This window comes from Garra rufa, chromosome 19 (genome assembly GCF_049309525.1).
Source record: "Garra rufa chromosome 19, GarRuf1.0, whole genome shotgun sequence".
In the NCBI taxonomy this organism is placed as follows: domain Eukaryota; kingdom Metazoa; phylum Chordata; class Actinopteri; order Cypriniformes; family Cyprinidae; genus Garra; species Garra rufa.
Window position 1 is genome coordinate 33,812,225 of NC_133379.1, and position 19,799 is coordinate 33,832,023.

General features: G+C 32.5%; 1 protein-coding gene across 1 annotated transcript in view; it reads left to right on the forward strand.

Moving 5' to 3' along the window:
- Positions 1-13,090: 13,090 nt before the first annotated feature.
- hcn1 (hyperpolarization activated cyclic nucleotide-gated potassium channel 1) overlaps positions 13,091-19,799 on the forward strand; it is a 254,752-nt gene continuing 248,043 nt past the window's right edge. Inside the window, exon 1 of the mRNA XM_073824033.1 lies at positions 13,091-14,671. Within this exon, the coding sequence (XP_073680134.1) occupies positions 14,316-14,671 (356 nt within the window). The 5' untranslated portion in view covers positions 13,091-14,315. The remainder of the gene's footprint in view (positions 14,672-19,799) is intronic.

Here is a 19,799-nt window from a genome sequence, read left to right on the forward strand (position 1 = left end):
TGGAAAAATATTTTGGATCAGTCTGGACTTACATAATCAATTAAGATTAGCCTTATACACTACAGTATAACAAAGGTGCATTTTCTAGGTACAAGAGCAATGTGATTATGTAACTAGCATGCTCACATCACTGGCCACTAAAACAACAATAATAATAGCTTATCTGTGACATATTACACTGAATGTTTATTCTAGTTTTAAAGGTGCACTCAAATACAATTTTTAAAAAGTATGACACAAATAAATAATACTTTTGGGGAAAAAAATTATTATTCAAATGCAATTTAAATCATTTAATAAAATGCTATTAAATTATTATTATTGTTGTTGTTGTTTTTATTACAATTTAATACAATTTCAAAAACATGCATCATCATCTGCAGCAGCAGCATAAAAATAATAATGAATTTTATATAATAATAAAATAATAATAATGTCTCTATTATTATTGTATAAATCAATTTAATAAAAATGTAACAAAATAATTATTTACTGAATGTTTGTTGTAGTTGTAAAGATGCACTCTAATAAAATTCTTAAATAAGCATGACATAAAAAAAATATTTGGAAAATAAATAAATAAAATAATAATATTAATAATTATTATTATCATAATTAAAAATTTATTTTAAGTAATTAAAAACATATTATTATTATTATTATTATTATTAAATAAATCAGCATTAGCAACAGCAGCAACAGCATGAATAATAAATTGTATAATAATCATAATTCTATTAAATGTATTAGTATTATTATTGTATAATTTAATAGAATTTAATACAATTAATTTAATAAAAATGAAATAATTATAATGATAATAATAATATTAATAATAATAATTCAATTTAATCTAAATAATTTAATAATATGCTATTATTAGTAGTGTTATTTACTAAAATTTCTTAAAATTAATTTAATAAAAAATATAAAATGAATTATCAGAAGCAGCATAAAAATAATAATAAATTGTATAATACTCATAATTATATTAAACAAGAAATATTTTTGAAAAATATGATTATTATTATTGTTGTTGTTAAATTAAATTATTTATTATTATAGATCAATTAAATTAAATTGAATAATTATTTAATTGAATTTTTATTATTTAATACAATTTCATAAAATTAATTCAAAAGTTCTTAAATGAATCATCATCAGAAGCAGCGTAAAAATAATAAATTGTATAATAATCATAATTATATTAAACATATTGTTGTATAATTTAAAGCATTATAATTTAAAATAAAGTTTAATAATAATAATAATAATAATAATTAATATTAAAATGTAATCTAAATAATTTATTAAAAATATTATAATTATTTAAACAACTTCAAAAAATGTATTCAATAAAAATTATTAAATGAACCTGCATCAGCAGCATAAAATATTAAATTGTATAATAAACATTTCATAGATATATATATATATATATATATATATATATATATATATATATTATTGTATTGTACAATTTAATACAATTTAAAATAAATAAATGTAATAAAAATGTTACAAAATATAATAATAATAAATTGCTAAACTATAATGATAAAAATGACAAAAATATTAAATGTTTTAAATTATTTCAACAATACGAAAATTTTTAATAAAAACATTATTATTGTTGTTATTATTATAAAATATTATATTTATACAATTTCATAAAATTAATTCAATAAAAAATATTAAATAAATCTGCCTCAGCAGCATAAAAAATAATAAATTATATAATAAACATTTCATATATATATATATATATATATATATATATATATTATTGTACAATTTAATACAATTTAAAATAAAATACAATTGTAATAAAAAAATCAATTTAATAAAATTCAACAAAATATAATAATAATAATAATAATAATAATAAATTGCTAAACTATTATGATAAAATTACAAAAATGTTAAAAATTATTTAAAAAATATAAAAAAATAATAATAAAAAGCTTTTCAGACCATTGGCCACTTTTACTTCAAGTGGCTGGTTCTGGTTCATGGTCAAAAAGAAAAAAGAAAAAAGTGCACCGGGTAATAAAAAAATCCAGCAGAAACTGAGAAAAAAAGAGTCAGCAAGCATAATTAAGAAGAGCAATACTGTGAGTTTTCAGCATTGAATATCTGTCAGTCAGGTTCGAAAGTAATTGCAGAAGCTCATTTTGAAAGGAGTTGTAAAGCAGAGCGGCAGGCAAGAAGGACTTCTGATTAGGGATTTACTTTGTCCCAATGGATGGACAGGAGCGAGCCTCTGAACACTGATAGCGCAGGTGAAGAGAGACAACACAATGGCCGAGGCAGTTTAATTAGTGTTTACTAAATCTAAGTGAAGCTGAGCTGAGTCACAGATCCCTTCAAAGACAGACGAGCTCTTACTCTCAGAGTTAAAGTGACCGTGAAGAACTGACCAAGGTTGGCTCTTAATCTGTCCGTCTTCCTTTTATTCCACCCCTCCTAATCTTTCTTTTTCAATTTTTGATGTCTCTCTCTCTCTCGTAACAACCTAGAAACAGCCTAGCAACACCCAGGCAACCACCTACTGTGAGTTTCCATCTCAGTTTCCACCTACATCTCTCTCTTCACTTTCTAATGTCCTCCCATTAGAGGTAATGCCTCATGGCCGCTGGAAGGACAATTTCATTTTCGATGGCCTGATGCTTCTCGTTTGCCCCCTTCTGTCAAGGTGGATAAATCCATACCGCAATGAGTCCACTTGATTGCTTTAGTCCACACCACTTACAGTATTTTCGTGGATCAGACACTTGTTTGCGGAAGAGAGTTTGACTTCACAAGGAGCGAAACGGCCCTGAACTGACCTTCAGTTTCGTTTGAAGTAAAGTCATCAATCATTAGCAAAGCAGAACTAGCGGAGGACAAGGGTGAATAAACAAGATCACAAAGCAATCTGAATATATATTACAGTGGATGTAATGTGAGGAACTAAACAGCATATGTATCTATTTCCTTGATTATATATGTTGTAAAATCTAAGCAAGCACAAAATATTTTCATAACATTTGTTTTGGTTGCACTTATGTTACATCGCAGTACCATGTATTATGTGCACTTTATATAGGCATATTAGATGACTACTGAAAATAACCAGAACCAGAGAAAAATTTAAGTTACAATTTTAAAATGAATTGTTAAGTAGACTTGGAACATATTTTAGCTACAAAAACGGCAACATTTCATGGATGTGAATGTTTTAAAATACAACTAAAGCCACTTATATATTTACAATACTATTTTTTTAATTACAAAGAATGGTACTAACCTATACTTTATGTCTGTGGCAAAAACATTTTGGCAAAGCCAAATACATTAAATAATAATAAATTAATAAATATGTTTTGTTACATAAAATTACATAATTACATTTGCTACATTAAAAGAATAATTCACACACAAAAATGAATATTTTGTTATGATTTCCTTATCCACAAGACACTTTGATGTTCTTTTTTTTCTTTTCTTTTTTTCTCTGTCATTTAGAATTACTTTCACTATGAAAAGAGTGGTCAGGCTATTCTTGCAAAAAAATTAAAAAAATTAAAATTAAATTAATAAATAAATAAAATAAAATAAAATAAAATAAAATAAAATAAAATGTTGACAACTTTTGTGCTACTTTAATGTTCTTTTTTCTTTTCGGTTTTCCCTGTAATTTAGGATTTACTTTCATTAAAAATAATAATAATAATAATAATAATAATAATAATAATAATAATAATAATAATAATTCAATTTTTTTTTTTAGGATTTAGGATTTGCTTTCATTATGAAAAGCATGGTCAGGCTATTCTTGGTAAATAAAAAATAATAATAAATAAAATAAAGTAAAATAACAATATTGACAAATTTCATTACTTTGATGTTCTTATTTTTCCTTTTCTTTTTTACCTGTCACTTAGGATTTACTTTAATTCAAAAACAATAAAATAAAATAAAATAAAATAAAATAAAATAAAATAACACAAAAATAAATAAATAAAAATAATAAAACCATTTATATTTTATAAATAAAATTAAATTAAATATTGACAACTTTTATGCTGCTTTTCTCTCGGCTATTCTTGCTAAATACAATACAATACAATACAATATTGACAACTTTTATGCTACTTTGGTGTTTTTTTTTCTTCCTTTTCTCTTTTCCTTGTCATTTAGGACTAACTTTCATTATATAAAAGTGGTCAGGCTATTCTTGCAAAATAAAATAATAATTAAAAAAATATATAAATATTGACAAATTTTGTTATTTTGATGTTCTTAATTTTTCTTTTCTTTTTCCTTGTCATTTAGGATTTACTTTAATAAAAAAAAAACTTTAGTTGAATAAATCAAAACAATTTATATTTTAAACATAAAATAAAATAAAATAATGACAAAGCTTTCATTTCTAGGTGAACCATTTCTTTAAATAGCAAGTAGCCTATGTGCATCCTTACAACGTTTTCATTAGGGCTGCATGATAAATCGCACGCGATTGTCGTGCGTATCTCATCAGTAAAGCGCTAGTTTTCATAAATTAATAAAAAATGTTTTTACAAATGTAATTGTGCTAGCTGAGCTCTTTCCTTGCAAAGGTAAATCAGGGGTATCCAAAAAGTAGTCCTCATTTATTCAATGTTTCAACTGTCAAAAATAGATGACTGTCAACTCAAGTCAAGTTAGCTTTTTTGTCATTCTGCTATAAAGGAGACATACAGTGGAACAAAATGGTTGCAGGACCACAGCAATACGAATTTCAGCATAAATACAAACTTAAGCAAAAGAAATAGTACAAGTATTATCATGTAAATCAATATTGTGTCTTTCCTCAAGGAGCTTTTCAGTCTTATAACTAATCAGAGGACAACAGTGAGAGAGAAATGTTAGAAACTTCCTGAGACTACAATTCCCCTAATCCAGATAACAGATTCATATTCAGCTCAGTTAAGATGAAAGTGCCCTGATGAGCCCCCAAAACATTGAACGTGAACTAGCACAAGGTCGAACGGAAACTAAAACAGGATCGTCCTCCGTTTGCTGTTCGTTTTCTGCTGCTCTGACATGGCAAGACAGAATCAGAGTAATAGTACTTTATTTCCCCAGAGGCCATAATGCACACACAACGGCCCACGATACAAGACAGATCTGAGATAGGATTACAGTTAAACAATGTGAGCGAGAAAATCTTGCTGCTATTCACAACAACACAAAGAGCTCTAGATGTGTGCAGAGTAATCACAATCTCACCTCAAAATGCATGACAACATTAGATTTTTCTTGATCTTATTACATTTGAGAAGGCTTAAAATATGTTGTCCAACACAGATGCAAACTTAGCACACCTAGCAACTGCATAAAAGCCATTCAGAACATCTAAGCAACAGCAAAAAGCATTAGCCTATCAAAATCCCAGAACAACCTACAGTAGCAACTGCTTGGCAGGAGTCTAGCAAGTGCATAGCAACACACTAAAAATACATAGTAACCTGCATAGCGCATGCATAGCAATAGTCTCTTAACAACCCAGAATCACAGCCAAAACCCTAGCAACCACAAAGCATATCAGCACCTTAGCAACCCCATAGCAACATGCTAAAAACAAGGGTAGGGTTGCACCCACTGATCTATAATGGAGAATTATATAGATCAGTGGTTGCACCAGCCATTTGTATGTTCTTACTTAAATTAGAATGTTAAGTCCACACTAGAGGTTTAGTAACCACTAGCTAGTTTGTAACTAAATCTATACATTATTTGGTTGCGCCACTTGTTCGTAAGGCAGGACTTGGCTAGTAGTTTGTAATCTCTCCGTAAAGTAATGTGTAGTCGCATTACTTTGTGTAGAACATGGTTTAAATGCTTTGAATTTTAATTTATCCTTCATTCATATAACAGTAAAAACAAGTTTCCATTAAAAACGAAACAATAATAACATTAATCCATATGTAAGCAATTTTTTCCCCCAGGGTCACATATGTTATAACATTCAGAGACTGTAACTTAAATAAATGAGGACCAACAAATAATAAAAATAAAACCTTTATTAATTATTTCATCTGACATGCGCAACACAAAGCTTGAAGACTCAAGAAAAAATAAACAAGTACGTTTATTCACATATTATTTTCTCTCTTAATATAGTTATTTTATTCCATGCTCCAATCATTACTCCTGACCAGACACTTCTGTAAATATTTAGTTTATACTTTATAGAGTTGCATTTAAAGTTATAACAAAAAAAAAAAAAAAAGCTTCCATTATAAAAAGCTTATAAAAAGCTTCCATTTCTGATACAAATAAATTACACTTTGGTATGCATTTAGCAAATTTCTGTTTAGGAATATAATATTTACCTTTTAAAATGTAAAAGTTAACAACAGTCATTTTACTTTTGTGTAAATAAGTACAAATAACATCTTTTAAAGATAGCATATAATTAACCTTTCTTTGCAGAAATAGAAAGGCACTAACATTAGACCAAAAACAAATCACAATTATAAAACAAATGACACAAGTCTTCCATGTGTGTTACAGAAACTGCAAGTATTGTCAGTGCCCAATAATTTTGTGAAGTATTTTGAAACGCACCTCTTTAACTTTATTCAAAATACAAAATTTACACTCCATACACCATTGTCACACTTCGTAAATGTATTAAAAATAAAAAGAGCCTAAATAAGTTCATTGCATAAGTATTCATCATAACCTTTAGCAGTAGCACCTTTACAGCCTCAAATAAGCTTCACATTAGCAATTTTCTGCCATTCTTCTTCTCACCTCTTCACCTCTCAAGCTATGTCAGTTTCGATGGAGGCATTGTCATGTTTGTTCAGAAATATTATTTGCGTTCAAGCCACGGCTGTGGCTGGGCCACTCAAGGACGTTCACAGAGCTGTTTGTAAGCCAGTCTTGCTGTGTGCTTAGGGTCATTGTCCTGTTGGAAGGTGAACCTTCTGCCCAGTCTGAGGTTCTATATGCTCTGGACTGGGTTTTTATTAGAGCTATCTCAATATTTTGGTGCAAATATTTTTGGTGAAAGTCCTTCAGTCCCTATCACTGAAAAACAGCCCCACAGCATGAGGCTGCTACCAACACACTTTACTTTTAGGATGGTACTTTCAGGTCATGAGCAGTGCCTGGTTTCCTCCATACATGATGCTTGGAATTGAGGTTCAGGCCACAGAATCATCTTGTTTCTTTCAGTCTGAGGGTCCTGAGATATTTTTTGCAAATTCCAAGTGTGTTTTCATGTGTCTTCATAGAGGAAAGAATTGAGTCTTGCCACACCACCATAAAGCCCAGATTGGTGCAGTGCTGCAGTGATGTTTGTCCTTCTATAGGTTTCTCCTCCACATATGTGACCCTGGACCACAAACCAGTCATAAGGTTAAATTTGACAAAACTGAGATTTATACATCATATGAAAGCTCAATAAATAAGCTTTCTATTGATGTATGGTTTGTTAGGATAGGACAATATTTGGCTGAGATACACCTATTTGAAATCAGAAATCTGAGGATGCAAAAAAATCAAAAAGACTGAGAAAATCACCTTTAAAGTTGTCCAAATTAGGTTCTTAACAATGCATATTACAAACCAAAAATTACATTTTGATATGTTTACAGTTGGAATTTTACAAAAAATCTTCATGGAACATGAACTTTACTTAATTTCTTAATGATTTTTGGCATAAAAGAAAAATCTAAAATTTTGACCCATACAATGTATTTTTGGCTATTGCTACAAATATACCCCAGCGACTTAAGACTGGCTTTGTGGTCCAGGGTCACATATGATCATAGAGCTCAACTAGAGTGAGCATCAGGTTCTTGGTCACCACTCTGACCAAGGCCTTTCTCCATCATTTGTTCAGGTTGGCCCTTGATGCAGTCCTTTTTTTCTGAGCTCTACAGTTTTTTTGTTTGTTTTTGTTTTTCCTCAGGAAAATGCACTGATATATTTTCAGCTGTTTGACCTTTTATGAAGATGCGTGTACTTTTCCAAATCATACCCATTCAATTTGCCACAGGTTAACTTCACTCGAAGTGTAATAACATGTACAAGCAATATGAATGCCCCTGAGCTTAATTTCAACTGTCCCAGATAAGGGTATGAATACTTATGCAATGGAATCATTGAAGTTTTTTATTTTTAATTAAGTTGCAAAAATGGAAAAACCTGTTTTTTTGCTTTGCCATTATAGTGTATGGAGTGTAGATTGATGTGAAAAAAACATCACGAAATGTGAAAAAATTTGAGGGTTATTTATACTTTCGCCTAGCACTGTAAATCTTGTAAAAGCATTACTGCAGTTGATAGGTTTTTAAATGTGTACTAGAAAGGCTAACCCCCCCCCCCCCTCCCAAATATTTTAACACTAATATTAAAATGTACATTTTCTTTATGGTGTATGAGCAGTGCTTGGTAGATTTTTGATTACAATTACCATTACTGATAACAAATTACATTAAGTAATTACAAGTAATGTAATCTGATGGATTACACATACAGGTATTAGGTAATATATTCTGACTATGTTTTGACCTCATGAAGTGCATTAAAAGCATAGTTTACCCAAAAATGAAAATTCAATTACTCACTCTCATGTCGTTCCAACCCCATAAGACCTTCATTCATCCTCAAAACACAAATTAAGATATTTTTGATGACATACAAGAGCTTTCTGAGCCTGCATATACAGCAATTCAACTACCACATTTAAGGCCCAGAAAGGTAGTAAAGACATCATTAAAATAGTCCACATAACAGCAATGGTTCAACCGTAATTTTACAAAGCCACGAAAATAATTTTGTGCTCAAAGAAAAAAAAAAAATATTGACTTTATTCAACAATTTCTTATCTTTCATGTCAGTCTTCAACACACATTTACAAGAGAACTCTAATCTGTTGGATTACACATATTAGGTAATGTATTCTAATTACTTTTAAATTACTTTTGACCTAACTTAAAAAATATATATATCATTTTTTTTTTCTTATCAACAACATAAAATGCATTAAACATTATATTAGACCAGGGTTTCTCCAACAGGACTAATTGAGTGACCCTTTCATATTCTGTGTAATTATAGTCACCTCACTAGTAGCTGGTGTGTGCAACTGGAAGAGTTTCTGAATGTATATAGCAGTAAGATTATAAAAAGGAAAATATAAAAGAGAAAAATTTAGAACTGAGACAATTGCCATTGTTTAAATAACAGCCTATTATGTAATCATGCAATCATTAAAAAAGTAACCGTAATCTGATTATAAGTACTTGAAAGTGTAATATAATCTAATCACAAGAACTTTTGGAATCTGATTACATAATCCAGATTACATGTAATCAGTTACTATATCCAGCACTGTGTATGTAAGCGGAAATAGTCTGTCTGTTTGAAACACAATGCTTATGGGTTTTTTTATATAGCGGTAGGCTATATTTGTTGTGTGAGGAATAGCTGGCATGAATACCATGTAATGTTTCACATCTGGGTAAAATATCACATGAGTGAATGTAACCTAATAGGTGCACATGAGAACATTAGCCTCACAGGATGCAAAGCAATTCAGCTTCCAACATCTGTGCCAAATTCAGTTGTATTAATTAGCTTGAGAGCATCAGATCACATTTTTTTTTATATAAAAACACGCAGCAGTGATTTGAAATGCCCTTCACTTGTCTCATCTGTTGCAGTTTTGTCCAGCGAGACCTTTGCATATGCCAGAGTTTCTTTCGGCCCCCCCGTACACGTGATCCAGCAGCGCTTAAGCTCCGTGGTCAGTCTCTGCACGTTATTACCTTGTGTTTATAAATTACGCAAGACTTTGCCCCAAAACTAAAGTTACACAAGCATTCTGGACTGCCCTGGAAGGGAACAGTTGGTATGCCAACTAATCCAGGCAAAACTTTGGCTAGAAGCAAAATGGAGGAAGTAAAAGGAATGTCAACTTATATAATGACCTCACTGCCAAATGCGCTGCACTGGATGGTCTTCATATGAATGCTGCCCATTAGCAGGAAGTTCCCTGTACACAGATTTTCCAGTAGTGAATCATCATTTTTGTTGTAATGCAGTCCACGACCATCTGTGCCCAGGAAACAAGGCAAGGTTTTGAAATTTGAATATCATAAATCATAAACTGACTTTCTAAACTTTATGACTAATAGAATCCACAAACTTTCCACAATTAAGCAAATGCATAAAGAATAGGTTTACAGTTTTGTAACGAGATTGTATTTTTATTCAGCAAGGATAAACAAAACTGACATAATATTACAAAACATTTCTATTTCAAATAAACGCTGTTTTGAACTTTCTATTCATCAAAGATTTAGAAAATGAATCAACACTGATCATAAGAAATGTACCAGCATATCAGCATATTAAAATGATTTATAAAGTATTACTATTGAAGTCAAAATTTTACATACAAAATGTTAATTATTTTACCAAAATAAAAGGAATCATATAAAATGCATGCTATTTTTTAGTTAGTACTGACCTGAAGAAGATATTTCACCTTTACATATAGTCCACAAGAGAAAATAATAATACTGAGTTGTTACCTGAATAATCTACAGCTTTTTTTTTAAGTGATAGTTGTTCATGAGTCCTTTGTTTGTCCTGAACAATTAAACTGCCCACTGTTCTTCAGAAAAAATGTTCAGGTCCTACAAATTCTTTGGGTTTTCGGCATTTGAACCCTTTCCAACAATGACTGTATGAGTTTGAGATCCATATTTTCACACTGAGGACAACTGTGGGACTCATATGCGACTATTACAGAAGGTTCAAATGCTCACTGATGCTTCAGAATGAAACATGATGCATTTAGAGCTGGGGGTGAAAACTTTTGAAAAATTGAAGATCAGGCTAAATTTAACTAATTATGTCTTCTTGGAAACATATAAGTAGCTTCTCAAGGGCAGTACTAAATGAGAAAAATATCATATTTGGGCAAAATAAGAAAAATTTGCACTTCTTCATTCTGTTCAAAAGTTTTCACACCCAGGCTCTTGCATCATGTTTCCTTTTGAAGCATTAGTGAGTGTTTGAACCTTCTGTAATAGTTGTGTATGAGTCCCTTAGTTGTCCTCTGTGTAAAAAAAAAAAAAAGATGGATCTCAAAATCATACAGTCATTGCTGGAAAGAGTTCAAATACACAAAAATGCTGAAAAACCAGGACAAACAAGGTAAACATGAACTATCACTAAAGAAAAAAACACAGCTGTGGCTCATTCAGCTAACACAACACAGTACTGAGAATCAAGCAGGCATTTTGTATGATCCCTCATATTTTGGTAAAATAATTATTAAAGGTGCTGAAAATTCAGTTTTGCAATCTAAGGAATAATTACAAGCAGTTAATATGCTGAAATTGCCTCGGGTTCACTGAATCTACAATATAGCTTCTGATTTTACCTTTGGATTTGGTGAGACCAGGTTCAAAATCATCATGTGCAAAATGAGAAAATGTGGGGAAAATGTTTTAAGCCTCACACACACCATCACAGCAGGATGCCAGGGTAGCAGGTGGATGTAGTCTGGATTTCATCAGTTAACAGTTTTCGTTGGATGTGCATAATGTCCTATGTCCAAAATGGGCATGCAAGTCCAGCATGCGCAAATCTTCATCGCCATCATCATCAACTCTATTTTCCTCTCTGAATCAATTCGGGAACAGCCTGAAAGGACTGTAAAGAGAATGCGATCAATTTGACAAGCTGATATTGAAACACTACATATTTAAAAATTTAAGGGACGTCACTTAAACCAAAATGTTTAGGCGGGGTCCATAAAGTAGCCTTTTTTACATTTCTCGCAGATAATATCAGAGCACTCACAAGAAAAGCTTTATTTTGGGAAAACGATCAGTTCAGGGCCAGTGCTTCCAGTGTTAATAGGGAGCGGTTCTCTCATGGTTGAAAGAACCAAATGAAAGCAGGTTTTCAAGACCTGAAAAGATTAGTTAGCCATATCTCAAACTGTTTTATCAACATTTCTTACCTCAGATTTAAATGTCCCCATATTGGCAGTGGATTTAGAGCCTGGAACTAGATTTACAGGTGGACAGTCTTGAATTTAAAATAGCTATGTGAGTCTTGTCATTGGGCTGAGAGTACAATGAAGGCTATCATGTGACGTTAAAAATGTGTCAACTGGAGATTTGGCTATACTGTTTATACCGTAGTCACTTACCTTCAGTCTTTTAGTTCAAATTAGAGCATTTTCTCTATAGACGCATTAAAAACCTATTCTCTCTCCAATATACTGCTTGCTTTCTTCTTTCCTATCAATAGTTTAATTCTGCACATGGCATAGAGGTAGTATGAACATTGTTGGCCCTGATAAAATAAAATAAATGATGACTGTCAGTCCAGTTAGAATCATTTTATATTATTAGTTATATTGTTTAGAGACTATTTTGCATCTATTACATAATGAGAAATTGGTTTTGAACTGATGCCAAATGTTTGTTTAAATAATAATCTTTTGGCTTGTGGACATCAACTAAAAAGATAAAATGAGAGTCGAATGAGATTAAATACCCTTCAGTTATAGCATATCAATTCACTGGATATAAATAAAATATTTAAATTTAAATTATATTTACTGAATTTGCAGAAAAATAACTAGGACTTTTGGTTACATTATACAAAATATATAAAATCTTTAATATATACACACATTTTTGTTTCTTCCATAAAACAAACCCCATTTATCATGAGATTTTAACCACAGAGAAGATAGTCTTTCATAATACAATTAGGACCGTCAATCCAGTCAGACTTGATTTATATTATTAGTTATACTGATTAGAGGCTTTTCTTTTACATCTGTTACATAATGAGAAATTGGTTTTGAACTGATGCCAAACTTTTGTTCATATAATCATCTTTTGGCTTGTGGACATCAAGTAAAAAAGAGAAAGGAGTCATAAAATAAAATAAAATATAATAAAATAGCATTAACTACATGGTTATTAAAATATAAAGTATTTTTAATGAATTTATAGCAACATATCTACATAATATTTAATACAAACTGTATACAATTGATATACAATTTTGTCATTCCACAAACAACAAATGATATTTTATTGACAGTCTTGACCACAAGGATGTTTGTCTTTCATAATATAATTTCCATCCAGTCAGAACTGTTTTATATTATTAGTTATATTGTTTAGAGACGTTTCTTTTATATCTGTTAATGAGAAATTGGTATTGAACTGATGCCAAACTTTTTTCAAATAATCTTTTGGCTTGTGGACATCAAGTAAAAAAGAGAAAAGATCCAAATGATATTAAATACCCTTCAGTTATAACATTTAACTCACTGAATTAAATAAAATTATATATATATACACACACATATATAAATAGCCTACATAACCTACACGATTATTAAAATATAAAGTATGTTTGTTGAATTCCCATTAAAATATCCATATAATCTATAATACAAAATGTATAAACATTTTTTAAAACGATGCGCGGTTTTGTCAAACCATCAGAACTGTTTTATATTATGAGGTATATCGTTTAGAGACTTTTATTTTTTAATTGTTACATAATGAAAAATTTAACTGATGCCAAACTTTTGTTCAAATAATCATCCTTTGGTTTGTGGACATAAAAAGAAAAAAAAAGAGTCAAATGAGACATAAATTCACTAGATACAAAAATTCTAAATAAAAATATGCATAACCTGAATTGTTATTAAAATACATTTTTAGTTCTTGAATTTCCAGATAAATGTCAACATAAAATATATAATACAAAATGAATTAATTTTTTTAAACGATACACGACTCTGTCATACCACAAATCCCTGACACATGATATTTTATAGACAGACTTAACCACAGGGATGTTAGTTTTTCATAATATAATTACCATTTGAATTCACCTCGTAATAAAACATGCCCTTCCCAAACGCTTTACATAACCCTGATTTGCATCTCCAGCATGATGTTCAAATCGTATTCCTTTGGCACGCTTTCAGTCTGGAAGCATATCGGAGCGGCGCATTATGGCAGCGCGTCCGCGTCCGCGACACGCTTGGAGAGCCACGGGACGCGGGCCGCGCTCAATCCCGACAGTAGATGGCAGCAGCCCAAGAAAGCTGATCCCGTCGGGTTCACCACTACTCTGCCTCTCAGTTGTGCAGCAGCACTCGCAGTGGAGGCAGCGGTGGTTTGAGGGACGTCCAATGAAACAGAAGAGCCGCCAGCTGCTCCTTTCGACTTTTGCGCGTAGCCTGTCCTCCGCATCCGGAGACAGCACGTTCTGAAACCGCCATGGAAGACAAATCCAATTCGTTCTCGAGCAACAAAGAGGAGAAAGCGGATGGGAATAATGTGTTCCAGAGGCAAGACTCGATCTTGAAGAACAGCATGGGCAGCCAGAACATGAAAGACCACGGCAACTCAGTGGGTGGCAAGGGGGACCGGGAAGAAACCATGGTCGGCTTTGACGATATAGATGCCGCGTCCAGGCAACACGGGTTTATGCAGCGGCAATTTGGAGCCATGATGCAGCCCGGGGTGAATAAGTTCTCCTTGAGGATGTTCGGCAGTCAGAAAGCCGTGGAGAAAGAGCAAGAGAGAGTGCAGACGGCTGGATATTGGATCATTCATCCCTATAGTGATTTTAGGTAAGGAGTGTGGAAAGTCACCTTCCCACGCACACTCAGGTCACAGCAAAATGGGCTATGCGTGCGCCGCGCGGCGCGTTTGCGCTCGTTTCGCGTGGCGTGTCGGGGAACCAGAACCTGAACGCACGCAATGCCCTTGGCACGAGCAGGGGTGAATGTCATCTCGGTGAATACACGGCACGCCAGTCATCATGGGACGTCTCCGACCTGCCATCGTTGGGCATTCATTTCTGCTGTTGTGTAAGACGTGTGTGCTGCTGGCGCGCGCAGGGAATGATGCACCACTCTTTGGCATTGTAAACACATAGCTCTTAGTGTCTGCCGTGAGATGAGAAGGAACGAGAAGGGTGGCTGCGAGATCACGTCTTGTTTTCAGGCAGAAGCACGCCGGATTATTCTATTGTTTTATCTCGTGGCTCTGTGTGATCCCGTGTGGCTCTCACCAGGTAACAGCCCATGCCAATTTTAGCGCTGGGACAGTTGATCTAAAGCAGTTTAACGCTAATCGCGTTAGTCAGGTGAATGGACGGGATTTTCAAACCCAATGCCCCCCACCAGAATGGTTCATGCACAACTTGACTAGCCAATCTACCTCGATTTATTCTACTACCGACAAAGAATTGACCATTCGACAGTAGATTATTGGCAAATAGCTTGTTAGGAAGGAAATTGTTACAGGAGCAAAAGCATAATCTCATATTGTTGTGCATCACTGGAGTTCACTTGGAGGTTTGAAGTCTCAGACAGTTTCTCACCCCATTGCGCCAATGTAGACAGAAATCTATCTATCTATCTATCTATCTATCTATCTATCTATCTATCTATCTATCTATCTAGACAGACAGACAGACAGACAGACAGACAGACAGACAGACAGATAGATAGATAGATAGATAGATAGATAGATATATAGATAGATATACTGACAGGTGGATGGATAAATTAATATATACTGCAAAAATGTTTGAAAAATAGGGTTAGCTGTGGTTTACCTTACCATACATGGTAAAAAAAAATACTGTATAAATGTTTACTCTAAAATATGCACATTATGTTTTTATAAGTATCCCAGAATTATTTTTGTGCATAAACCACCACATTTGTTCTTATTTTTATTTGTCATAGTTGTTAGAGAGGCTAATTTGGATAATTTAGAGTTATTTTTTTGTTTATTTTACAGTAATAAACATTTTTACTGAAAAGTATCAAAAGATATTAATAGCTCAAATAGGTTTGTATGTAAACATCGTAATTTCATGACATATACAGTTAGGAACGAAAATGATACAGTCAGCAAAATGTTTGAAATAATACTGTTTTGACAGCAAAGGTCTGGTAACCACAGCTGCCAGTTTTTACCGTAATTAATATAGATAAACATACATAAACATTTTTTTTACAGAGTACACTGTCAGTTTGGAGTTGTTTAGTCCAAATGGTGGTTTGAAGTCTCCAATTTCTCACTCCATTACGCTAGACAGACAGACAGACAGACAGACAGACAGACAGACAGACAGACAGAGAGACAGATAGATAGATAGATAGATAGATAGATAGATAGATAGATAGATAGATAGATAGATAGATAGATAGATAGATAGATAGATAGATAAGAAGCAGAAAGAATGGTGTGTCTGATCATTTCAGCCTGTAACGCTCTCCATGGTGCTGAAAGTATCTCTACGCTGTCCATGAATGTGGAGAACTCTATCCTGTACAGGGTCATTAGCTCGACTCCCACCTGTCTCACTGTTTTATTTATCCCATGTACTTGATGTACTTTGCTTTGGCATATCATGTGTAACATGTAAGAGCAAAACAACTCCCAACTCCAAGATGTTGCATTCCCAAGGCACTATAACTACCAAAGCAGGGTTGTTCCTAATATGCAGTTAATTTTCAAGTCAAGATATATAAAACATACTTTCTGCATGTCTTAATATGCAGAATAAAATATTCTTATATTATTACAGCAAACAAACAATATTATAAGGGTTATTATGGTTAACTAAAACCTTATAAAAACAGTTTCATAACATTAAATAAAATGTAACTGGAAATATAAGGTTATGTACTAAAATAAGTAAAACAAAAAATAATAAAAACTATATGCATTAAAAAATATATATAAATAAAAATGACATGCACACAATAAAATTACTAAAACTTTACCTAAAATTAAAATATAACCAAAAACTAATTAGAAATAATAGTAATATAAACTATAATCATAAGTGACCCTGGACCACAAAACCAGTCATAAGGGTCAGTTTTTTTTAAATTGAGATTTATGCATTATCATCTTTCAGTTGATGTTTGGTTGGTTTGTTAGGATTTGGCTGAGATACAACTGTTTGGAAATCTGAAATCTGAGGGTGCGAAAAAATCTAAATATTGAGAAAATCGCCTTTAAAGTTGTCCAAATGAAGTTCTTAGCAATGCATATTACTAATCAGAAATTAAGTTTTAATATATTTGTGTTAGGAAATTTACAAAATATCTTCATGGAACATGATCTTTACTTGATATCTTAATGATTTTTGGCATAAAAGGAAAATCAATCATTTTGACCCATACAATGCATTGCTGGCTATTGCTACAAATGTACCTATGCTACTTAAGACTGGTTTTGTGGTCCAGGGTCACATATCTCAATGATACTAAAATAACACTATTATTTTCCTGTGTCCTCAATGCCACTTTTCATTTTGTTAGTCTTGTAAAATCCCTCTAACAAAAGCGATGACATCATACTTCAGGAAGTGACATAGTTGTCTCGTCTCAATCTAAAACATTCCATCCTGTTTAATAAAAGAATATTTTTAAAAGCTGTTTAAACTAAATACTAAATCAAAGTCGACCTCATCTAAATACAACACTGACATATTTCTTAATAAATTGCTAGATTCTCATGTTAGAAGGAGACTTGGCAAAATGGCCACATCTGTTCAATAGTGTGTAAATAATTAAGTCATAATGAATTAATAGTAAGTGCCAGAGCAAGTCCAAAGCTACTTTCTCACGTAAAACGCCAGTGTACCATAGAAATATGTAGAAATATGTGACCCTGGATCACAAAACCAGTCTTAAGTAGAACAGGTAAATTTGTAGCAATAGCCAAAAATACATTGTATGGGTCAAAATTATCGATTTTACTTTTAAGCTAAAAATCATTAGGATATTAAATAAAAATCACGTTCAATGAAGATATTTTGTAAATTTCCTACCGTAAATATATCAAAACGTATTTTTTGATTAGTTATATGCATTGCTACACTGTAAAAAGTTTTCACCAGTTTCAACTTAAAAAAATTAAGTTTAGCAGCTGCATTAAAATTTTAAGTTAAATCAACTTTAAAGTACAAGTACTTTCAACTCATAAGTTAAATGAATTAAAAAGTACAAGTAATTTAAACTATTACTTTATTTTCGTGAGTTCAAATGAACAGTAGTTTTAAGTTGATTTAACTTAAAATTTTAAGGCACTTGCTGAACTTACATTTTTAGGTTTAAACTGTTAAAAACTTTTTAAACTTTTTTAGCAGCTGCCTTAAAATTTTTAAGTTAAATCAACTTAAGTCATTTCAACTTAAATCAACTAATTTTTATTGTAATAAGTTAAAATAACTTGTAGTTTTAAACTGATTTAACTTAAAATGTTAAGGCAGCTGCTCAACTTAGTTTTTAAGTTGAATCTGGTGAAAACCTTTTAAAGTGTAAGATCTTAATTTGGACAAATTTAAAGGCGATTTTCTCAATATTTAGATTTTTTGGCAACCTCAGATTTCAGATTTTCAAATAGTTATTGTCCTATCCTAACAAACCATACATCAATGGAAAGCTTATTTGTTCAGCTTTCATGTATAAATCTCAATTTTAAAAAATGTATTCTTATGACTGGTTTTGTGGTCCAGGGTCACATGTAATGACATCACAAACCTATCCATTATTTTTGACGTTCCAGAGGTCAGCCAATACTGCACAATAGCAATAACCCATTATGTCTGCTGGAAGTCCATTTCTACTGCAACTACTACTTGACATTTAGCTGATGTTTTTATGCGATGTGACTCGCAGTACACTTATTACAGGAAAACCCCCCCTGGAGCAACATGTCTCGCTCAAGAGCACAATGAGGATAGTTCACGGATTTAATCCTACAAACCTTTCAGGTCTTTAACCGCTAGGCTATGCCACCCCTGAAACAGATCAGAATGGTTTGTGTAAAGCCCTCCAACATCAGAGCAGGGATGAGAGAAGGTGAGATCGGATTAGATGTCCAACACACACTGAACGAGATTAACATCGCTCTGAACCCTGTGATGTAACGTGATTGACCTTTCTGCCATAATGTACGAAGGACGCAGATGCTTAGCAATCATATACATACTGTATGGTATACAACTTAAGGAGATAATTTGAAGAATTCAGTAGTTAAAGCTGAAGTGTGTACATTTTCTAATTTCAGAATACAGTTAATTGTCCTTGGATCTGAAAAAAAGCATCTGTGGCATTTTCAAAATATTGAGATGATTGGACATCTTACCTCAGCAACACTAGCTTAACCAATGGAGTGGTTTGGGGGGTGGAGCTATCTGTTTGATTGGCCAATGGCAGACAGGGGAGTGTTCTGGAAACTTGCTTAAAATGAAAAATACACATTAAAAGTTACAGAACCATAACATGTTTCTAGCCAATCAGCAGTAAGGGACGTGTCTACTTATGATGGGGGAGGTGTCTGTGTTGCAAAGTGTGTGTGTGTGTGTGTGTGTGTGTGTGTGTGTGTACCTGGTATTCATCACGTTGTGGGGACCAAATGTCCCCACAAGGATAGGAATACCAGTAGATTTTGACCTTGTGGGGACATTTCTCAGGTCCCCATGAGGAAACAGGCTTATAAATCATACACAATGAGTTTTTTTGATGAAGTAAAAGTGTGCACAATCTCCTGTGAGGGCTAGGTTTAGGAGTAGGGTAGGTGTAGGGCAATAGAAAGTACGGTTTGTACAGTATGAAAACCATTACGCCTATGGAATGTCCCCATAAAACATGTAAACCCAACGTGTGAGTGTGTGTGTGTGTGTGTGTGTGTGTGTGTGTGTGTGTGTGTGTGTGTGTGTGTGTGTGA